Source organism: Heteronotia binoei, chromosome 1 (assembly GCF_032191835.1).
Source record: "Heteronotia binoei isolate CCM8104 ecotype False Entrance Well chromosome 1, APGP_CSIRO_Hbin_v1, whole genome shotgun sequence".
Lineage (NCBI taxonomy): Eukaryota > Metazoa > Chordata > Lepidosauria > Squamata > Gekkonidae > Heteronotia > Heteronotia binoei.
Genome location: NC_083223.1, coordinates 239009012 through 239027867, shown reverse-complemented (window position 1 = coordinate 239027867; position 18856 = coordinate 239009012). Strand labels below are relative to the sequence as shown.

The window sequence follows — 18856 nt, the reverse complement described above, 5'->3', positions numbered from 1 at the left end:
TAGATTTAATTCAGCAACTGGCTACAGTTAATAGGAGTGAGCCTGTAAATGTCGATGAGTTGGTGTTTAGCTTTGATGTATTTGCTGATTCTTTGCTGACAAAGTCTCTTAATTTTGTTCCCACTTAGATGCTAATTTAATCAATTGGAAGTTAGCACTTCCAATCACAGTTGCTTGGATCAGTTGAGTTTAGTTTTTCTGAACAGTGTCATCAGGATCCTGGGGAATGTGAAAACTACTACCTGTAGTCTGTAGCCATGCCTTTCTGTTTATAAAATCTTGTAATGAGGTAATCCCTCTTATTCAAAGAATTGTGCATGCCTCTTAGACCCGCCCCCCAATAGGCCCTGAAATCATAGAATCATAGAGTTAGAAGGGACAATGCAGGAAATCCACAAATGTTGTGTTGTTTGTTATTTATGGGAGAACCTTGAATAAAATCATATGTAGTTTGGAATGGGGTGTTGTCACTGTGCAGATGACACCCAGTGATATACCACTTTGACTAAATTTCCAGAACTGTCATCCACTGCTTGAAATCTGATGGTTAAGTAGGGTTGCCAAACTCCAGATGGTGGCTGGAGATCTCAAGGGATTACAGCTGATCTCAGTTGACAGAGGTCAGTTCAGCAGAAGAAAACAGCTGTTTTGGAAGGTGGAGTTTATGGCTTTATACTCTACTGAGGCCTCTCCCCAAACCCCACTGTCCTCAGTCTCCACCCCCAAATTCTCCAGGTATTTCCCAACCCAGAGCTGGCAACCCAATGGTCAGATGACTGAGGGAGAGTAAACTGAATCTGCATAAGACATCCCTAGTGCAGTCTATATGAGACTGCCATTGAAGACAGTTCGGAAAGTTCTGCTGGCCCAAAATGCATTGGCAGGTTTGTTCCCAGGGGTTGCCGATCAGGCTCTTTAATGGCTATATGTTTACTTCCAGGTCCTGTTTGAGATTGTGGTACTTATTTTTGAAGTCCTTCTTACTCTGGGGACAGCCTCTCCAATGTGAGCCTGTGTGACAACTGTCTTCCTGAAATAGCCTCCTTGTAGTCTCACTTTTTACTCTCTTTGGAGAGCCAGTGAGGCATAGTGTTTGTTGGGCTAGTATTTGGAAGACCCAGGTTCTAATCCCCATTTGTGCTGTGGAAGCTTCTTGGATGACCTTGGACCAGTCACAATCCTTCAGCCTAACCTTCCTCACCTACCTGAAGATAAAATGGGAATGAGAAGAGTGATGTGAGCTACGTTGGGTCCCCATTGGGGAGAAAGGCAGAGAATAATAATGAAATAATATCTGAGCCTAGGGCTCTTCTGTTGCCGTTTCACTATTGAGAGACGGGCAACTACTTTTGGGACCTTCTGGCAAGTCTGTCGAATAAGGATTTAAAAGGCTTTGGGGGCAGCTGGAAGGTATAGATATGGGTTCTGGGTTATCTGTTTTAATGGTATAGATTTAATGATTTTTATAAATAGATTGTTATTTTTGTTTTCTTATTAACACCCACCTTGGGTTCTGACCATATTAGGAGATAGGCAATGTCTATAAGTACCCTACATAAATAAATATATGATGTTATTTTGTGATAGATTGTATGTGGCTCATACCTACTTCCCACCATGCAGGAAGGTCAAGCAGGTTAACCAGGCTGGCATAAACTATGGAGTGAGTCAGCCTTACTAGAGTATAGCAGTCCACTTAAGCACCATCCACTTCTATGGAATGATTCTGCATATAATATTCTGTGTACTACCCCATATTTCTGGAGTTGGTGTAACAGTTAGACCTGTTTGTCCTATAGGAGTTCCTGAGAGACATCTTCAATCTCCTGTTCTTGCTACCAAGTCTAAAAGATCGTCAACAGCCAAAGTGCAAGTCTCATTCTTCAAGGGCTGCTGCTTACGACTTGTTAGTAGAAATGGTAAAGGGTTCCGTAGAGAACTACAGGCTGCTCCACAACTGGGTTATGGCACAACACATGCAGTGTAAGAACATTGTGTTAGTTTTGGGGCCTTTTGTTGAGAGAGCACTGTTCATCAGTTGAAATTGTTTTATTTCTTAAAATATTCTTACCCAGCCATTATTTATGGCTCAAGGCATTTACTTGCCTGCCTAGTTAACAACATTTTAAAAAGTTTATTGATAAAACATTACAGCTCATTTTTACTAATGTTTATTGATAAAACATTACAGCTCATTTACTGCCTCCAGGTGTGTCTTGCTTGCTAGTCTCCCATGAGTGTGAAGCATAGAGACCACAAAGAAGATAGACAGGTTGCTTACCTGTAACTGTAGATCTTCGAGTGGTCATCTGTGCATTCACACTACCCGCCCTCCTTCCCCACTGCTGACGGAATCCCCGCGCTGGCGCCGGTGAGCATGCGTACTGGGACGCCTGCGCATGTCCATTGGCGCCGAGCACGGAAAAATCCAGGGCTTTTCAGATACTGATTCGGGGATCGGCGCAGGCGCTCTGTCCCATGAGTGTGAATGCACAGATGACCACTCGAAGATCTGCAGTTACAGGTAAGCAACCTGTCTTTCTCAAACTTCAGCAACCCAAGAACCCCATTTTACTTTTTTTTTTTTTAAATTAATGGACCTCCAACTCCCACCCTTGGGAAATCATAGCATGCTATAGACAGCATCTTTGCAAAAGTTTGTATGTCAGGCCATATATGGCCCATGGAGGGCTGACATTCTCTGATGTTCTAAGCCTAATAGAGTGAGACTTTTATCTCCTACACTTTAAAAGCAAGTTTAAGAAAAAAATGTTCCTATTATCTGTACATTCCATTATGAGGTCAGGTCTTGGAGAGTGATTTGATAGGTCCACAACCAAAAGGCTATGACTCCAGTTCTGTCCTATGATAATCTGTAGTATTTGGGGATTTACTTGGCTTTAATCTGTAAAATTTGATCGAGGAGTACAGATGGGGTATAAATATTTTAATAAATATTTGAAAGAGACTCTGCTCCATAGACAGCAGGAAACTGATTAATATCTTCTAGATGGAGACCAATTGAACAAGGGTAGGAAGGGCTCTGGAAAATCTTTCGGAGCTGCTTTACAGAAATAGACCAGCATCACACACAGTCTACGGTCCCTGCATTCAGCTGAAAATCCATCATTGGCTGTATTTTGTGGGTGCATAATGAAAGGAAGGAACTCCGTTGACTGTGTTAGGATTGTATCCTCGTTGGTGCTACTTAATCAGCATTCCTGGGACTGTGCTGCTGGTCCCCAACCATCAGTATGTTTCCTGGAAGTTTGGTGACTATAGATGGTCACAACGTTGAGTTCCGGTTCTTGGAAAGAAGGGGAATTAATTAGATTCCATCCCCTTCCCCACAGAGGCCCTGCTCCCATTTCTAGAAATTGGAGAGAAATCTGTTTTTTACATCAGCCTGATGACCATGAGGAGGGCTTGCCCTCTGTCCATAGAAAGTACTCATGGACCCCATGTCTCAAGAAAAGAGTAAGGCATTTTCTCTGCCTTCCACAATGTAAGGAATGAACAGTTTTTGTGGGCTTCTTTTAAAGTTCAGCCTCTCCTGTTTTAAAGAGGGGATCTGAGTTCTAAAGCAAGCACACAAGGGCAGTCCCAAGGTTTCTGGAAGTAGGGTGGGGGATAGAGTTCTCTGAGCAGGTTTCAGTCCTGAAGACAGCATTAATGGGGATGTTACATTTTTGCCTTCTTAGAGAGAATTCTCACTCATTGCATGCAACCAAGTGCTTGGTTATTTCCATTCCTGTGTTAATATAATACCCTTCATTTTGACAGCTTCCCATGCACCTTATAAGTGGGATTATTGGCCACATGACGATGTCAGAGCTGAATGCAGGTTTGTGGGTCTGACCAACCTTGGAGCAACTTGTTACTTGGCATCAACTATTCAGCAACTGTATATGATACCAGAAGCCAGGCAAGCCATCTTTACTGCAAAGGTACAAACCCTGTTTTTACTATGTGCATGCTTTAAGTATAAGTAATCAGGTGCAGACAGATTTTTCAAAGGCTATACTCTTTGAACCACTAATGAAGTTTGTGGAATGGGACTTTCCATTTACTACTGCACCCCACCAAGCTCTCTCCTTCTGCTCATGAGGTCAAGAGACCCCCGCAGACTCTATGGGGGCAAAAATAGTAAGTCCCTGAGAATTGCCTTTTACAGTGGGAAAGAACAGTTGGAAGCAATGGCTCGCAGGTAGAGCAGGTACTTTGCAGGCAGAAGGTCTCAGTTTCTATAGCAAGCCTATTGGATAGCAAATCTGTGATAAACCTCTCTGCCTGAGACCAAAGAGACAGGTTGCTCCTTCTCCTTGCTCCAGCAGGCAAGACTTTATACTATAATTAAACTTCTTCGTATGCCCTGTGAGAATAAACCCCTCTCAGTTGTTGGCCTTGCCTGTTTCACAGCATGTAAGCATCAGATCTCCTGTTGGATCTTGCCTCACAAATGATCTCAGTAACCTTCATCAGTCCCATTTGCTGGTCTTCTCAGACACTGGCACCTGCAGACCTACGTGGTTTGATTTTCTTGCAGCTTATGTTTCAGTTGTATTCCACGTATTGATATTTTTCCCACCGTCAGAACATATGTTATTTGTTAATATGAGGTTTGTGAAATAATGTGCTTGCTGAGTTTACTCTTAAGTTTAATTTGACTTTCTTAAAGAATATTAATCCAGATAAATTGTGAAATACTCTAATCTTTTATTTTTCCGAAGTATTCAGAGGATATGAAGCACAAGACCACCCTCTTAGAACTTCAGAAAATGTTTACTCATTTAATGGTAAGTTTGTAGTTCTTCTGAAAACATCATTTTCTCCACACATGAATGTGTATGGCAGTCAGTATGCTCTGCAAGGCAATGGTAGAAAGTTCTAGGATCAGATACTAGGCTTTGACTGGGACCTGTCCCCCTTACCCCTGCATGCTGGAAGCTGTTTCCCTGCTCTGCTACTAAGGCAGAAGCAGTGTAAATACTACTGTGACAGTTGAGTAAATCAACATTTGGAAAGGAAGAGACTTCCGCTTTGAATCTGTGTGAGAAAATCATATTGTAAATGAAGTTAATATGCAAATTGTAGTGGGAACAGGTTTGTGCTGCCTTTGTGCTATCCATGTAGGGGTTGGGGCTTTGCAAAGGCAAGTTGGAACTAGTGGAAAGAGTGAACTCATTTGTCCTTGTCAGTTCATTTATAAGCAATAATCTGTGCATGCCATGAGTAGTGTGCTCATTCCTTAAAGCGCTCAGAAAGCCCAAAACATATTTAGATCCAAATTTCTCCTTCCAGTATTTCATATATTTGGTTTTTCGTGCATATCAATCTGCTTCTAAATCCAGAAAATATTATCTGACATAATTATGGATTTTTCTTTGGGATTGGTTATTGTGGAGTTCATATTACATTTTAATAATGGTTTCTTTTGCTTGGTTCTTTCTTCTTGCCTGTGTAGGAAAGTGAGTGCAAAGCATACAATCCAAGGCCATTCTGTAAAACCTACACCATGGATAAACAGCCACTTAATACTGGTGAACAAAAAGACATGACTGAATTCTTTACAGATCTGATAACAAAAATTGAAGAAATGTCTCCAGAATTGGTAAGTTTCTAGTCAGGATGCAAAAGTGAGTTTTGGAACATTTTTGTTTTCCCTCAAATTGACTGAAATAATTCATTCTTTTGCAGAAGAACACAGTGAAAAGCTTGTTTGGAGGTGTTATCACAAACAACGTTGTTTCTTTGGTGAGTTGGCTTTCTCTTGTGCCCTGTATCTTGTAAAGCTGCCAAGCTGCCGTGTGTGGAAGTACAAGATTAAATTGACTGGATCTTTCAACTGTTCTTCCCCTCCCCCCCCCCCCCCCCCTCCCCCCGCTGCCATTTAGGACTGTGAGCATGTCAGCCAGACTGCTGAAGAATTCTACACAGTTAGATGTCAAGTAGCAGACATGAAGAATATTTATGTGAGTAGTAACATGCTAGCAATCATTTCAGCCTCTGTTAAGTTTCCTTAATCATGCATATGCTACCAGAGAGCCCTGCCAAGGAAACTTCAGAAGTACAACATGCTGAATTAATACCGTTAAGCATGGGGTTGCCTTCTTGGGGAAGGGGGTGCAGTGTTCATACCTTGTTTACAGAAAGTCCCAGGTTCGGTCCCTGTTATCTTTAGTTAAAAAGACTTCAGGCAATGGGAAGGATCTTCTGCCTATGAGCCGCAAGAGCCACTGCAACTCAAGGTAGCACTGGGCTAGATACACCAAATAATCTGACTTAGCATAAGATAGCTTCACAGCCTGTGAGTTAAGTCACAACAAAAGCAGTGCTTTTATACCTTTAGCTGTCTCATTATGAACTGACTTTCAAAAAGATATGTGCTTTTGCAGTAGCCTTCTTGCTTTTAGGCATATAATATTTGGCTAAAGCTTTTCTTTTAGAAAGAGTCCTAACAATTTTTGATTGATGGTGTGATTATGAGCTGGCATTGCATTTTATGACACACATGGCCTGGTCCATGGAGGAGGCTCAGTAACACACATTACAAATGTATTCATTTAAGGGTCAGGGTTCCAAGTTCTGGTATGACTCAATGCAGCTACTTGGATCATCCCAGAAGTTCACCTGCTTATCTCCTTTAGACAAGTAAGTCAACTGCAGATGAGTAATAGGCTGTGCCTATAGCAGCTCCTGTTCTAAGGAACAGCCTTCTCAAAGTTGTTAGGAATGTGACCATCCTACTGACTTCAAGGAAGCGGAGTAAAACAGAGTTCTTCACAAGGGTTTTTGATAGTGGATAATGAAATTTTGTTATTATGTCTCTGATTTAATTCTGTTTTTCTGTGATTTTATTGATACAGATTTTTTGTTTTAACGTGTATGCAGCTTTGGGTCCCATTTCTTAGAGAAAAGCTGGTTAAAATGTTTTAAATAAATAATCCCTACATATGTGGTCCCTCAAATGCAAAATTTAGTAGCTTGTCTTTTCTTTTAAAGGTTATTACTTATAAATAGAAACTAGTGATTCATAGCCTTTAATATCTAAGCAACTTTTTCCCTTGTCTTCTGCCTTTTGTATATAGGAATCTCTTGATGAGGTTACTATCAAAGATACCCTGGAGGGTGACAACATGTATACATGTTCTCACTGTGGGAAGAAAGTCCGGGCTGAAAAAAGGTGAGATTGATAGGAATTTAATATCAGGCTCATTTTTGTCATGAACATTTAATTCTCCTACATGCTTCCTTCAATGCACAATTAGCAGTCTAAACAGACTCTTTGTGCTAGAAAGATGTAATTTTAAATGTCACACACAATGGAAGTTATGGTTTTGTCTCTAGGGCATGTTTTAAGAAATTGCCTCGCATCCTAAGCTTCAACACGATGCGGTATACCTTTAACATGGTCACGATGATGAAGGAGAAGGTCAACACGCATTTCTCATTTCCATTACGGCTGGACATGACTCCTTACACTGAAGATTTCCTCATGGGAAAGAATGACAGGAAGGAAGGTATTTGATTTTTAGGTGGATTCAAAACAAACCTTTCAACTGAACTTTCCCAATTCTGACAAGTCCTCTTCATGCATTTGGCTAGCATTTTTTCTGTATTCCCTGTTATCAAAGAATGTCTGTAAAAATTAAGGAAAGTAACATAGACACATGCTCTTTTATGGCTGTTAGGAACTAATGCTGCATCTTTAGTAGTTCCTGCATGGAAGGATTTTTGGGTGGAGGGTGTCTTTTCCCCCATTGTTGGGAAAATGCTGAATGAGGAGATGATGTGATCTTCCACTGCATCGTTTGTTCCCTTTATGTGCACTGGTCAATGTTCAGAAGACCTCATCTGCTGCCCTGTTCCTCTTCTTCCGATGCCTTCTGCCTTCTTGCTTTTTGCACATGCTTAAGTGTTGTAATGTAGGAAGTCTGCCCTAATTTGATCCCTCAATTTAAATAAGCTGTAGATGATTTTGCAGAATTTGTTCAGAAGATTAAAATAATGAATTGCTAAAATGTTGCATTTTTTTAAGGTTTCAAGGATGATGGTGACAGTTTAAAAGAGACCAAGAGTTATGAGTATGATTTGATAGGTGTAACAGTACATACAGGAACAGCAGATGGAGGACACTACTATAGTTTCATCAGAGATATTGTCAACCCCCATGCTTACAAAAACAACAAGTGGTGAGTAGCAAATACTTAACAGTTTTCTTGATGGCACATTATTCATTGGTGCAATCTGAAATGAGCATGTAGGTCAGATCGCATGCTTGGTGATTGGATGCAGGCTCACATATTCTCTTGAGTTTGTTTCTTTGCTTTCCATAGCATGCCATGATATTTGAATCGGCAAATTACATTTATTCTTAGATCCACACTGCCCACTTTTTCTATATTAAGGACTGCTTGCCATTCTATTTTTGTCTGATGAAGTCTGCTTAGAGCATACGAAAGTTTACATTCTGAATAAAACTTAGTTGGTCTTAAAGGTACACTTGTCTACTGCTTTGTTCTAGGTTTACTCTTGATTTCCAAATTATGATTTGGGGGGAGATGTTTATAATAGTTTGCCAGTTGGGGAATTGCAGCATTGTGTGGTTACCAAAAACCAGAACATGGACGAAAGAACATGCTTGAGGGGAAGAGGGAGCATACAGGTTCACCAAAGCATAGTTTGCCTTTGAGTGAAATGAATCATACTTTGTTTTTAGTCTGTATGTAAAATTTAGTTACAGCTTTAAGTGGTAGGTGAGACAACTGTTCTCCCTTGGCTTTTGTTGTATTTGGTTAAAATTTAAAATAACACTGCACCTTGTTTAAAAATTAATCTCCAAGTCAAATGATGACTGAATGTAGTCTCTGAGAACCAGTGTGGCGTAATGCTTGGGCTAGGATCTGGGATACCCAGTTTCAAATCCCTGCAGTGTCATGGAGGCTCATTGGATGACTTTGGGCCAGTCACACACACTCAGTCTAACCTACCTCACAGTGCTGTTGTGAGGATAAAATAGAGGAGGGGGGGAATGATGTAGGCTGCCCATTGCAGGGAGAAGGGCAGGTTATCAATGAAATAAGGAAATAATAAATAATCTTTGAATTTTCCAGGTATCTTTTCAATGATGCTGAAGTAAAACCATTTGATTCTGCTCAGTTGGCTTCTGAGTGTTTTGGTGGAGAAATGACAGTGAGTTATAGTTTATATCTCTCTTTAACTATGTTGGATAAGGACAGTTTTTGTCCCAAAGGGTTTCAAAATCTTTGATCATTTTTGTGTTGTTGTTTAAAAAAAAAAAAGCTGTTCAATTTTCGATTAATACACTGTTGTCCTTCATCAAACCCTAATGCCTTTATTTCGTTCTCTAAGTAAGGAGACATGTAAGAGTCCAGTAGCACCTTAAACACTAACACAATTTGTGGTAGCATATGAGCACTTTGAGCTGTGACTCACAAAAACTCATACCGTACCACAAATTGTGTTAGTCTTTTAAGGTGCTACTGGACTACTGCAGATGGACTAACATGGCTACCCATTTTGATCTATCTCCAAGCAAGGAGTCAGATAAGCAAAAAGGTTTTATGAATTTGTTAGCAGTTCTAGGCTGGTCTGGTCTATTGGCAGACATGTAGTCTTGCAGCTGTGTGTGATGTGGTGTCTCATGTTGCTTTGCATCTCCCAAGGACTACAGAAATGTGGATGTCAGCTCACAGTAGTGAAATACCCCCTCCTTGCCTAGCCTAGCCTAGACCAGCTTTTTTTCTTGAGCACATACATAGTCAAACTCACCAGACTGTTTAGTATGTTTTTATTGTACAGCAAAAACTAGTAGTGTGTTTTTATATTTTTTATATTTTATTGTAAGGCAAAAACAGCATTAAGACTCTTATGCATTCTACCATTGGCTGTTTTAGCAGCTTCAATCCAGTGATTAAAGGTATTCATGTACTGATGCAGAATCAAGCAAAACCCTAAATTCATCTTTGTGGTTTCTTTGAAGGCACACATGGGACCACACTTGCACAGACCTACTGCAGAGATCTCACTAAAGCTCTGTAGCAAGTCGGAACTGCTCAGCCCTCTTTCCTCATAGGTCAGCTCCTTCCTGCCCAGCCGACGCATGATTGGGTGGACTGAGCACTTTTTCCCTCAGTCATTTCTTCACTGCCATACAGACTGTACATCTTCAGTCTCTTCAGATCGCTGCAGGTTTTTCCTCTGCAGTTTTCCTTGATAATTTACTCTTCTATCTTTGCTTCTTCATCCTACTTCATTTCTGTATGAAGGGGGAATGGAAGGAGGATGGTTAGTATAGAGCTATGGCTCTATTTTTAAAAATGCATTGAATGTGGCCTAAAACTGATGCATTTGAACTATCACAACCTCCAGTGCGAATGTCCACAACATCTTGGCTTGCTCTATTAGCAAGCGGTTTACACCCAAAGGTCATATGGATCAAGTTTCCAGGCTGAAAGTTGTTCTTTGGGAGAGAACTCTGACAGCTCCTGGCAAAGATCAGACCCTGTCTAAGGAATCAGAACTGGGCCAGTGTTCCCTCTAAGCTGTGTGTGTGAGCACCACTCATTACTACAGGAAGCCCTGCTCAGCAGCAATCTGGAGTTGCATAGGGTCTTTCACAGGCCATTTCCCATTTTAAAATAACATACATTAAGCAGAAAAGACATCTCACTGGGAACAAAATAGGGAATGGCATTTAGTATACTTAAAGGTATATGATAACCAGTCACAAAAATATTGAAACCATAGAAAACACATATAATATATCTCTAACAGGCAGTAAAGTCTTGCAAAGGGGGTTCTCAGGTGTACAAAAATATATAAAAGTCCATCAGTTTCACCAGCCCCCAGCAGACTGAAAAGTGCTTGTAAAATATTCTCCAAGGTCTCCGCTGCCCAACAGCTGTTTCAACAAACAAAACTGAGTCTTTAACAAGGGCCAGGAGTAATTCTCTTAATGAAATTAATCCTGGAGCAGCTATGCTTATTTCTTTTTTCTTCTTGTTGCTAGTAAATAATGTGTAGCTCTGCCGTTAAGATAACAGCAGTTATATTCTGCTCAGGATGTGAACTGCTCTGCTCATGGGGGGTGGGGGTAGAATTAAAGGGAACATTGAACTGGACTGTTTGGTCATCTAGTTGGTATGCTCTGCCTCCAAAGTTGATTACCCACTCCATCTCAGAGCTCACTTGGCCAGGTCTCAGTCTTTGTTTGCTGCCTTCCTTGGCAGCTACCTGGTCCTCCCTGTCGGCCTTCATCAGTCATTGCACAGTCAGTGTTGATTCCAGACAGGATACAACTGTGGGGAAAGCAGTTCTTCAGTCCTTATTTCACCGAGGATCCCATGCCCACCTCCTGTTGATAAGTGAGCTTGCTATTCTCTCATATGGTGGGACTGCACAGAAGCCATGAAAATGAAAACAAGGTTGCACTTACCTGTAGCTGCTTTTCATTGAGTGATCTCCTGTGTGGGCGCACATCGTTCCATCCTTTTCCTGCTATGGGATCCTCGTGTTCTTGAAGTCCTTCCACATCACTGAGAAGAGACTAAGACAAGAACTGCACCCATCACATGTGGGCTGGGCCACCCATGAGGGGAAGTCAACCTGTGAGGGGAAGAGGTCTGAAAACTCCAGAGTTTATAGAGAGCTTTAAAGAGATCTCTGTGGGAGGCCTGCACAAACACAATCCCATGTGTGCTTGCACAGAAGACCACTAAATGAACAACAGTTACAGGTAAGCGCAACCTTGTTTTAATTTTTTATAATAAATGGGCATAAAACAGGATTGGTCCTCACAGTTATGTTATATATGCAGGAAAGTAGAATAAAGCATAATGTGTCCTTTTCTTTTGCTGTTGACAGACAAAGACCTACGACTCTGTAACTGATAAATTTATGGATTTCTCCTTTGAAAAGGTACTTTGTTCTGTCCTTGAATTTATAAATGCCTCAATTTCTTTCATTTCAAAAGGAAATTAAACTTTTTTTGGCTTCCCTTAAAGACTCACAGCGCATACATGCTGTTCTATAAGCGAATGGAGCCAGAAGAAGAAAATGGCAGAGACTATAAATTTGATGTTTCATCTGAGTTGCTAGAGGTAAGTAGAGGTATAGTTAAGCACCACCAGAAGATTTAAGGATTCTTCTTCAGATCTGTGCTGTTGCTGGGCCTATCTGTGGACCAGTTTCAAAACTTTGCAAGATAGGGCATTGCTATTCCCAAGTTCCCAACACACATGTACCAGACCAGTTGTATACCCCACCATAACCATCCATTTTGCTTTCTGTGCAGGGCTGCAGCTAGTGGTAGTACCTGCTGACTGATATGGCCCAGGGGTTGTGAATTTGGACTTGTGTTAGCCAGTTGTCACTGTACCAGAGAAGTGGTTAGCATGGTAGCATTATTTTGATAGAAAACAGGTGGGAACTCTGTTCAGTAGATTCCATGTCAAAATTTTGGAAGGGCAATAGCTTATATTTGTTTCCTTAAATAAATCATATGGGATGAAGGCGGGTGGGTATAAGGTTATGAAAATGGCATTTCTGAAATTCCAAAAATATTTTGTTTTTTTATTTTGTAGGTTCCAAGAGAAGCAAAGCCCAAATGTTCTAAGTAAATAAATAGTGGGTTTAGATACAGAAGTTGGAAATGATCTATAATTTAGTGGGAGAGCACATGCTTTGTATGCAGGAATGTCCAATGTTCAGTCCCTGCCATCATAAGTTAAAATGTAATTAGGTAGCTAGCTGGAAAAGGCCTGTCTTGACCCTATAGAACTTGGGAGAGCTACTGCTAGTAGGAGTGAACAGTACTGGGCTAGATCAATAGGTGGTCAGGATACAATAACATTATACTGAGCTTGATTTTATTTGAGTGGTCTTATTTCTGAAATAGACACCAGAGAATCTTAGGTCATTGATGAAAATAACAGTATATTTTCTAGCATCATTTGTTAACATTCAGCCAAGAAGCAGAGAAATGTTTCTTTTTATGACATGATTATCTTATTCTTTATTCAGAGATCCCACAGCAGCATACTCTCTCCTTTAGTTTATTCTCACTTGCTCCAAGGCTCTGCTTGGGTCCCTTAGAGCAAGTACCTGCCCAAAGTCACCCAGTGAGTTTCAGGCCTGAGAAATGGGTTAATCACTATGAAAACTAACATGAACTACTTGGAGGAAGGGTGGGATATAGATGCAAGGAAAAGGAGAAACAAATCAGCTAACTATGAACAAATACACTAAATTTAGATTGGGAAGATAGGAAGGTTTCTTATTTAAGGCATGGCTGCGCTTTTATTGCTAAAATCATGTTTATGTCTCTGAAAGTATAGACAAGTTTGCTGTTTCTCATTACTAATATTTTTTTCTCCTCAGTGGATATGGCATGACAACATGCAGTTTCTTCAAGATAAGAATATTTTTGAACATACGTATTTTGGGTAAGCTTTGCTTTGTCCTGGAATTATTTTTAAAACTTTTTTTTTTTACAAATTAATCTTAAGTATCTCAACTATATATATATATTTGGCTTTAGGTTTATGTGGCAGTTGTGTAGTAGCATCCCCAGCACATTACCAGATCCAAAAGCAGTTTCTCTGATGACAGCCAAGGTTAGAATTCCCTATTGTGCAAATACTGTTTGGGCGCGGGGGGTGGGGGCTCAGTATCTTTGAAAGTTTGTTCAGGATATTTGGTGATGGTCAATTATTGCCTTACAGTTGAGCACTTCTTTTGTCTTGGAGACATTTATCCATTCCAAAGAAAAGGTATGTTGTTGTTTCTTTACATATTTAAAATAGTTAATATTTACCTTGTGGTTCAAGGCAGTTTGCAGTTTTAAAAATTAAAAACATGCAGCATACTATAAAACTCCATTTACTCCCCCTCCTGAAGTAAATGCCTACAGCATGAATTCCATTAAAAGGCTTTACAAATAAAATGGGCCCTAGTGCCTCCTAGAGACAACTCCCCATTCACCACTTGAGAGAACTTGTTTCTCCAGATAGGAGCACCTGTAGAAAAGGAGCAGATTGAAATTCACATTGGGGCAAGTTTCTGAATATAACGCTTGGGGCACAATTATAAAATAGTTTGATGAAGACAGCTGTGCTTGGGTTATATACAGGAAATTAGAGTGTCTAAGGCAGTGAGGAATCACACTACTATACTATGAACTGGTTCAGGCTTCAGAGGTATGGCTTTTTAGAGATCCTTCCAGGCTGCATAGACCAGTTTGTCATTAAGTTTCTTTTGCAAGGCAGGGTGATTCTTAAACTTCCTACGGAAGCATATAGATGCAGAGCAGATCCTAGTGCTTTCTGTGAAGCAAACCAAATATACTGTTCACTGATACCTTTACACCAAATAATCACAGATGACCCTAGTATATGAATGAAGCCACTTTATACATGGAAAGTAGGTACCCTAAATAAAAAGAAATCCTTCTCTAGTTATTAAACACTTGGGGGCAGAGGATTGGAAGAAAGAACACATTTGCGTGTTCATTATTGCATTGTATAAGACATACTTGCTTTTGCACTTTTGACTCAAAGTATTTATTTTATTTATTGATGAGATTTATATCCCACCCATCCCATCAAATCAGGCTCAGGGCAGGTAACAGCATAAAAACATATACATTGATCCATTAAACCCCTTAATCATTAAAAGCAGCAAATTTTATGCTTCAGTTGGAGTCTTCTGCTCTCTTTTCAGCCCACAATGCTTCAGTGGATTGAACTGTTAACCAAGCAGTTTAACAACAGTCAAGCTGCATGTGAGGTAAGACAAAAGTGAAAACGCTGGTGAAACATCCTTGAAGCAATTTGACACTTCATGTGGCTCAAGTACTCAGAGCTAGAGATGCAAATGCCTAGGGAAAGAGAAATCCAGAAAGCAAAGTTAGAGATATTAATACAAAATATAGACCCAGTATTGATATTAAACTTTTGTTCTCCCAGCAGCGATAAGCATATTGTATATGTTGTAAGCTTTTATGTTCTTTCCACATTCTCTCATACACAAATTCCTTGCTCATCCCTTTCTGGAATTTAACTATAGTGCTATGTTACATGTGCTCTAGTGTTAACATTAACCATGATTACCTTTAACCAGAATTTTATTCTGATCCTGGTTTCCAGTTTTGCTTTAATGCTAACCATGCCAGCATTAACATCAGTATAGATGTAGTATTGCCTCATCTTAAAGAAGGGCAGTTTTCTGACTGTAAAGGAGGGAATCCAGAAAGGGTTACTCCTCCTACTTGCTCTGCAGGCAGGATTGACTTTTAAGTAGTCTGGGGTGGGTGGGTGTGATACCAGAAACATTTGTAAGGAGGAAGCACTGATGGTAGAGAAGGGAATCTTTTACAGAAGAGGGGAGAATCTAGGACAAATTACTCTTCCCATGCGATCCTCATGGATCGAACTGTTAACAAAGCAGTTTAACAACAGTCAAGCTGCTTGTGAGGTAGGACAAAAGTGAAGATGTTATTGAAGCATCCTTGAAGCAATTACAGTAAAGCACACACTCCTTTTTCATAGCTGCTATCACTTCATTGTGGCTCAAGTACTCAGAGCTGGAGATGCAAATGCTGAATAAAACTTGCCTGGTTCAGGTTGAGAGGTCTCCCTAGTATCTGATTGATTTTTCAATTTTTTTAAAAAATATATATTATTTTTTCCTCCTATTGTCCGTACTTATTTTATTCTGTTTGTTGAGATTAATTTACGCAGCTCCAATGATAATATCCCCAAAGACTAGTCACTAGGGTTTAAGATTGTTGCATGGTTAGTAACCCAGTACAACTGCCAGTTTTGAAAATTAATAATGAATCAGATGGGGGCATGGTTGGTGTCCTGGGAGCTGGTGGGCTAGAGTGAGTTTGGCTGTGTTCATGTTTTGTGCTCTCAAGCATCTGACTTTATTCTATGTGGCTCTTACATTAAGCAAGTTTGGCCACCCCTGTACTAAGTTATATATGGCCACTTTTGTATGGATATAAAAAGGCAAGCTCTATCACTGTAAGGGTTTATGTGATGTTTAAAAGCCTCACTCTGTTATATCCTTAGCCTGAAATAAATTGCCAAACAGATCCAGGCAAATACAGATTTTAAGTAGCTCATGTTAAATATAGTTGACTTTTTTCTATTGTGGTGGCATATTTTATAACTTCATGTTAACTTAATGCAAAGTTTTGTGGTAGCAGCATGTATATTAGATAATATGGTTTGGTTATTTCTATGTATTGCTACTGCTGCCTTTTCTACTAACTAAAGGGGAGGGAAATTAAAAACCCTACTTGCCTATTATCACAGTCTTTAACCCATCCTGGATTCCCTCCTTTCACAAGAACTTTTCCTTTCACTATTGACAAGAACAACTTTTTAAGTTGTAATAAGAACATAAGAGAAGCCATGTTAGATCAGGCCAATGGCCCATCCAGTCCAACATTCTGTGTCACACAGCGGCCAAATATATATATATATATATATATATATACACACACACACACACACACACACACTGTGGCTAATAGCCACTGATGGACCTCTGCTCCATATTTTTATCTAACCCCTTCTTGAAGGTGGCTATGCTTGTGGACGCCACCACCTCCTGTGGCAGTGAAATAAGAACAGTAAAGCACACACTCCTTCATAGCTGTTCATAGCATATTCCATTCTGAGTAGTGATGTATTCTGTATGAAAAGAACAAATAATATCATATTATTGTGATAAAATCATTTGCTTGTCTTTTCAGAATCAGTATCTTCTCAGTGTCTTCTCTACATCAGTTATTTTACCTAGGATTGATATCACTTGCTTAAAGTTAATTTGTCATTATGACTCATTTCCTACCTCAAAACAGGAACTTCTTTGTCTCAGGCAGCCTCAATTAGTCTGCAAAATGCAGGCAGACATGAGCAGCAAAAAAAGAAAGAAAAGAAATCACACAAAGATACTACTAGTCAGATATTTTATATAGTTCATTACTGTAGATCACACCCCTGTAGAATACAGGAGAAATTAAGTGGTTGTGAAAATGTCTTTGCTTTCTCAAGAAATTAACCAGTTCCTTAGTGAAAGAAAAACTACAAATTCAACAGAAATCTAAAAAGTTCTGTTGCCTGGCTTTTGAAGAAAACTTCAAATAATTACCTTTTTCCTATTGCTTCTCTGAAAGGCAAATAATCACTGGGTTATTTTTGGGGTTTTTTGCAAAGTTTGTTTCATTAGTGATTATAAAACATACCATGCCTTTATTAAAATTAGGGTAGAGAAAGTCATGGTTAATAACAGTAGTGTAGATGAAAGGATGATGAATGTTTTTCTTCCCCAGTGGTTTCTGGATCGAATGGCTGATGATGACTGGTGGCCTATGCAAATTCTGATAAAATGCCCAAATCAGATTGTGAGACAGGTAAGAGAAACTGACAGCAAAATTTGCTGTATATTTGTATGCATAATTTCATAGTATAGTAATAACTTTGTTATTCTCCACTTGATTTTCCAGAATGTTTTGTTAACTGGCATCATCCGGGGGGCAAGCTTCCCCTCCTCAGCCACCATCCTTCTGCATCTTTGGGTTGGGTGCACGCCCCTGTTCCTGCCTCTTTACCTAGTCAGCATGATGCCTCCAGCCACCGATGGGCTTCTGACCCTATGTGGACTAACAGTCACTGGGGCAGAGTGCTGCAGTTAAGACACTGAGATCACCCTCTCTTCTGTCAGCATAACTCTGCACTTCTCTGCAGAACAGGCAAAAAGGCTGATTTAATCCACTTCACTCCCCAACCCACGTTTGTTAATCCACTGCTCTCTTATTTAAAAGAGGCAATTATGAGACCTCTCCTAAAAATACTGCTGGATCCAGATGACCTAAAAAGTTACTGCCCAGTGGATAACAGTCCATTTGTGGACAAGGTGCTCAAGTGGGTGGTGACATGTAGCTTCCGACAGTCTTGGAGAAGACAGATAGTTTAGAACCATTTCAATCTGGATTCAGGCCAAGGTTTGGGATGGAAACAGCTTTGGCCACTCTGACTGATAACCTTCACAGTGAGAGTTACAAGGAGAGTGTATCCCAGTTGATTCCCTTGGACCTCTCAGCAACATTGTGTAACTTTTTTTAGTTAAGAAAGTTTAACAATGCCACAGCAAAGACATTATATAGAAGATGACTGTAGTTAAATAAAGTCACTAATTAATAGTATTATTTGTTTTAAACCAGGCCATTATTAAATTAGTATCTATAAACATGTTTATCTGTGCATCCTCAAAAGAGATCAGTCTCTGGCTCAATATTTTACAGATGTTCCAGCGCCTGTGTATCCATGTGATTCAGCGACTGAGACCAGTTCATGCCCATCTTTACCTGCAGCCAGGAATAGAAGACTGGTAATGCATTTTGTGCCCAATAAGTTTTTAAAATTACATCAACTGTTTCAGAGACTGGGATTTATTTGTTGGTTTTTTGGAGGTGAACTATTTAATTAAGACATATTCTGAACTTTCTGTTGCAAGCTTTCCCCTTTTTTCTTTTTATATTGCTTTATGTCAGAAGACTGGCTGAAATGAAAAAGATTCTAAACAGTTTCTTCATTTTAAAAAAGTTTTTAATTGGCATGTTGTTGTTGTTGTTAACAACCATTCAGTCATATCTGACTCTTGGTGATTCCGTGGGCCACCTCTCTCCATATTTTCCGATCTTGTACTATTTCTTTGAGTTGTTCCATGCTCAGGCAGGTGTCAACTTTTATGGTGTCTAGCCACCATGTTGGCATAACTTTTTGTAATCTTTTTGCCAGAGTTGGGCAATTCTTAGCTGTGT

General features: G+C 39.8%; 1 protein-coding gene across 1 annotated transcript in view; it reads left to right on the top strand.

Annotated features, from left to right (window-relative positions):
• USP34 (ubiquitin specific peptidase 34) overlaps window positions 1–18856 on the top strand; it is a 169166-nt gene that overhangs the window by 118865 nt on the left and 31445 nt on the right. The window contains exons 42-59 of the mRNA XM_060249781.1: window positions 1800–1983; window positions 3784–3947; window positions 4731–4796; window positions 5465–5611; window positions 5698–5754; window positions 5895–5972; window positions 7089–7183; window positions 7348–7520; window positions 8039–8192; window positions 9114–9192; window positions 11887–11940; window positions 12027–12122; window positions 13402–13466; window positions 13562–13637; window positions 13746–13793; window positions 14743–14808; window positions 17366–17446; window positions 18338–18423. Of these exons, the coding sequence (XP_060105764.1) occupies window positions 1800–1983; window positions 3784–3947; window positions 4731–4796; window positions 5465–5611; window positions 5698–5754; window positions 5895–5972; window positions 7089–7183; window positions 7348–7520; window positions 8039–8192; window positions 9114–9192; window positions 11887–11940; window positions 12027–12122; window positions 13402–13466; window positions 13562–13637; window positions 13746–13793; window positions 14743–14808; window positions 17366–17446; window positions 18338–18423 (1769 nt within the window). The remainder of the gene's footprint in view (window positions 1–1799; window positions 1984–3783; window positions 3948–4730; window positions 4797–5464; window positions 5612–5697; window positions 5755–5894; window positions 5973–7088; window positions 7184–7347; window positions 7521–8038; window positions 8193–9113; window positions 9193–11886; window positions 11941–12026; window positions 12123–13401; window positions 13467–13561; window positions 13638–13745; window positions 13794–14742; window positions 14809–17365; window positions 17447–18337; window positions 18424–18856) is intronic.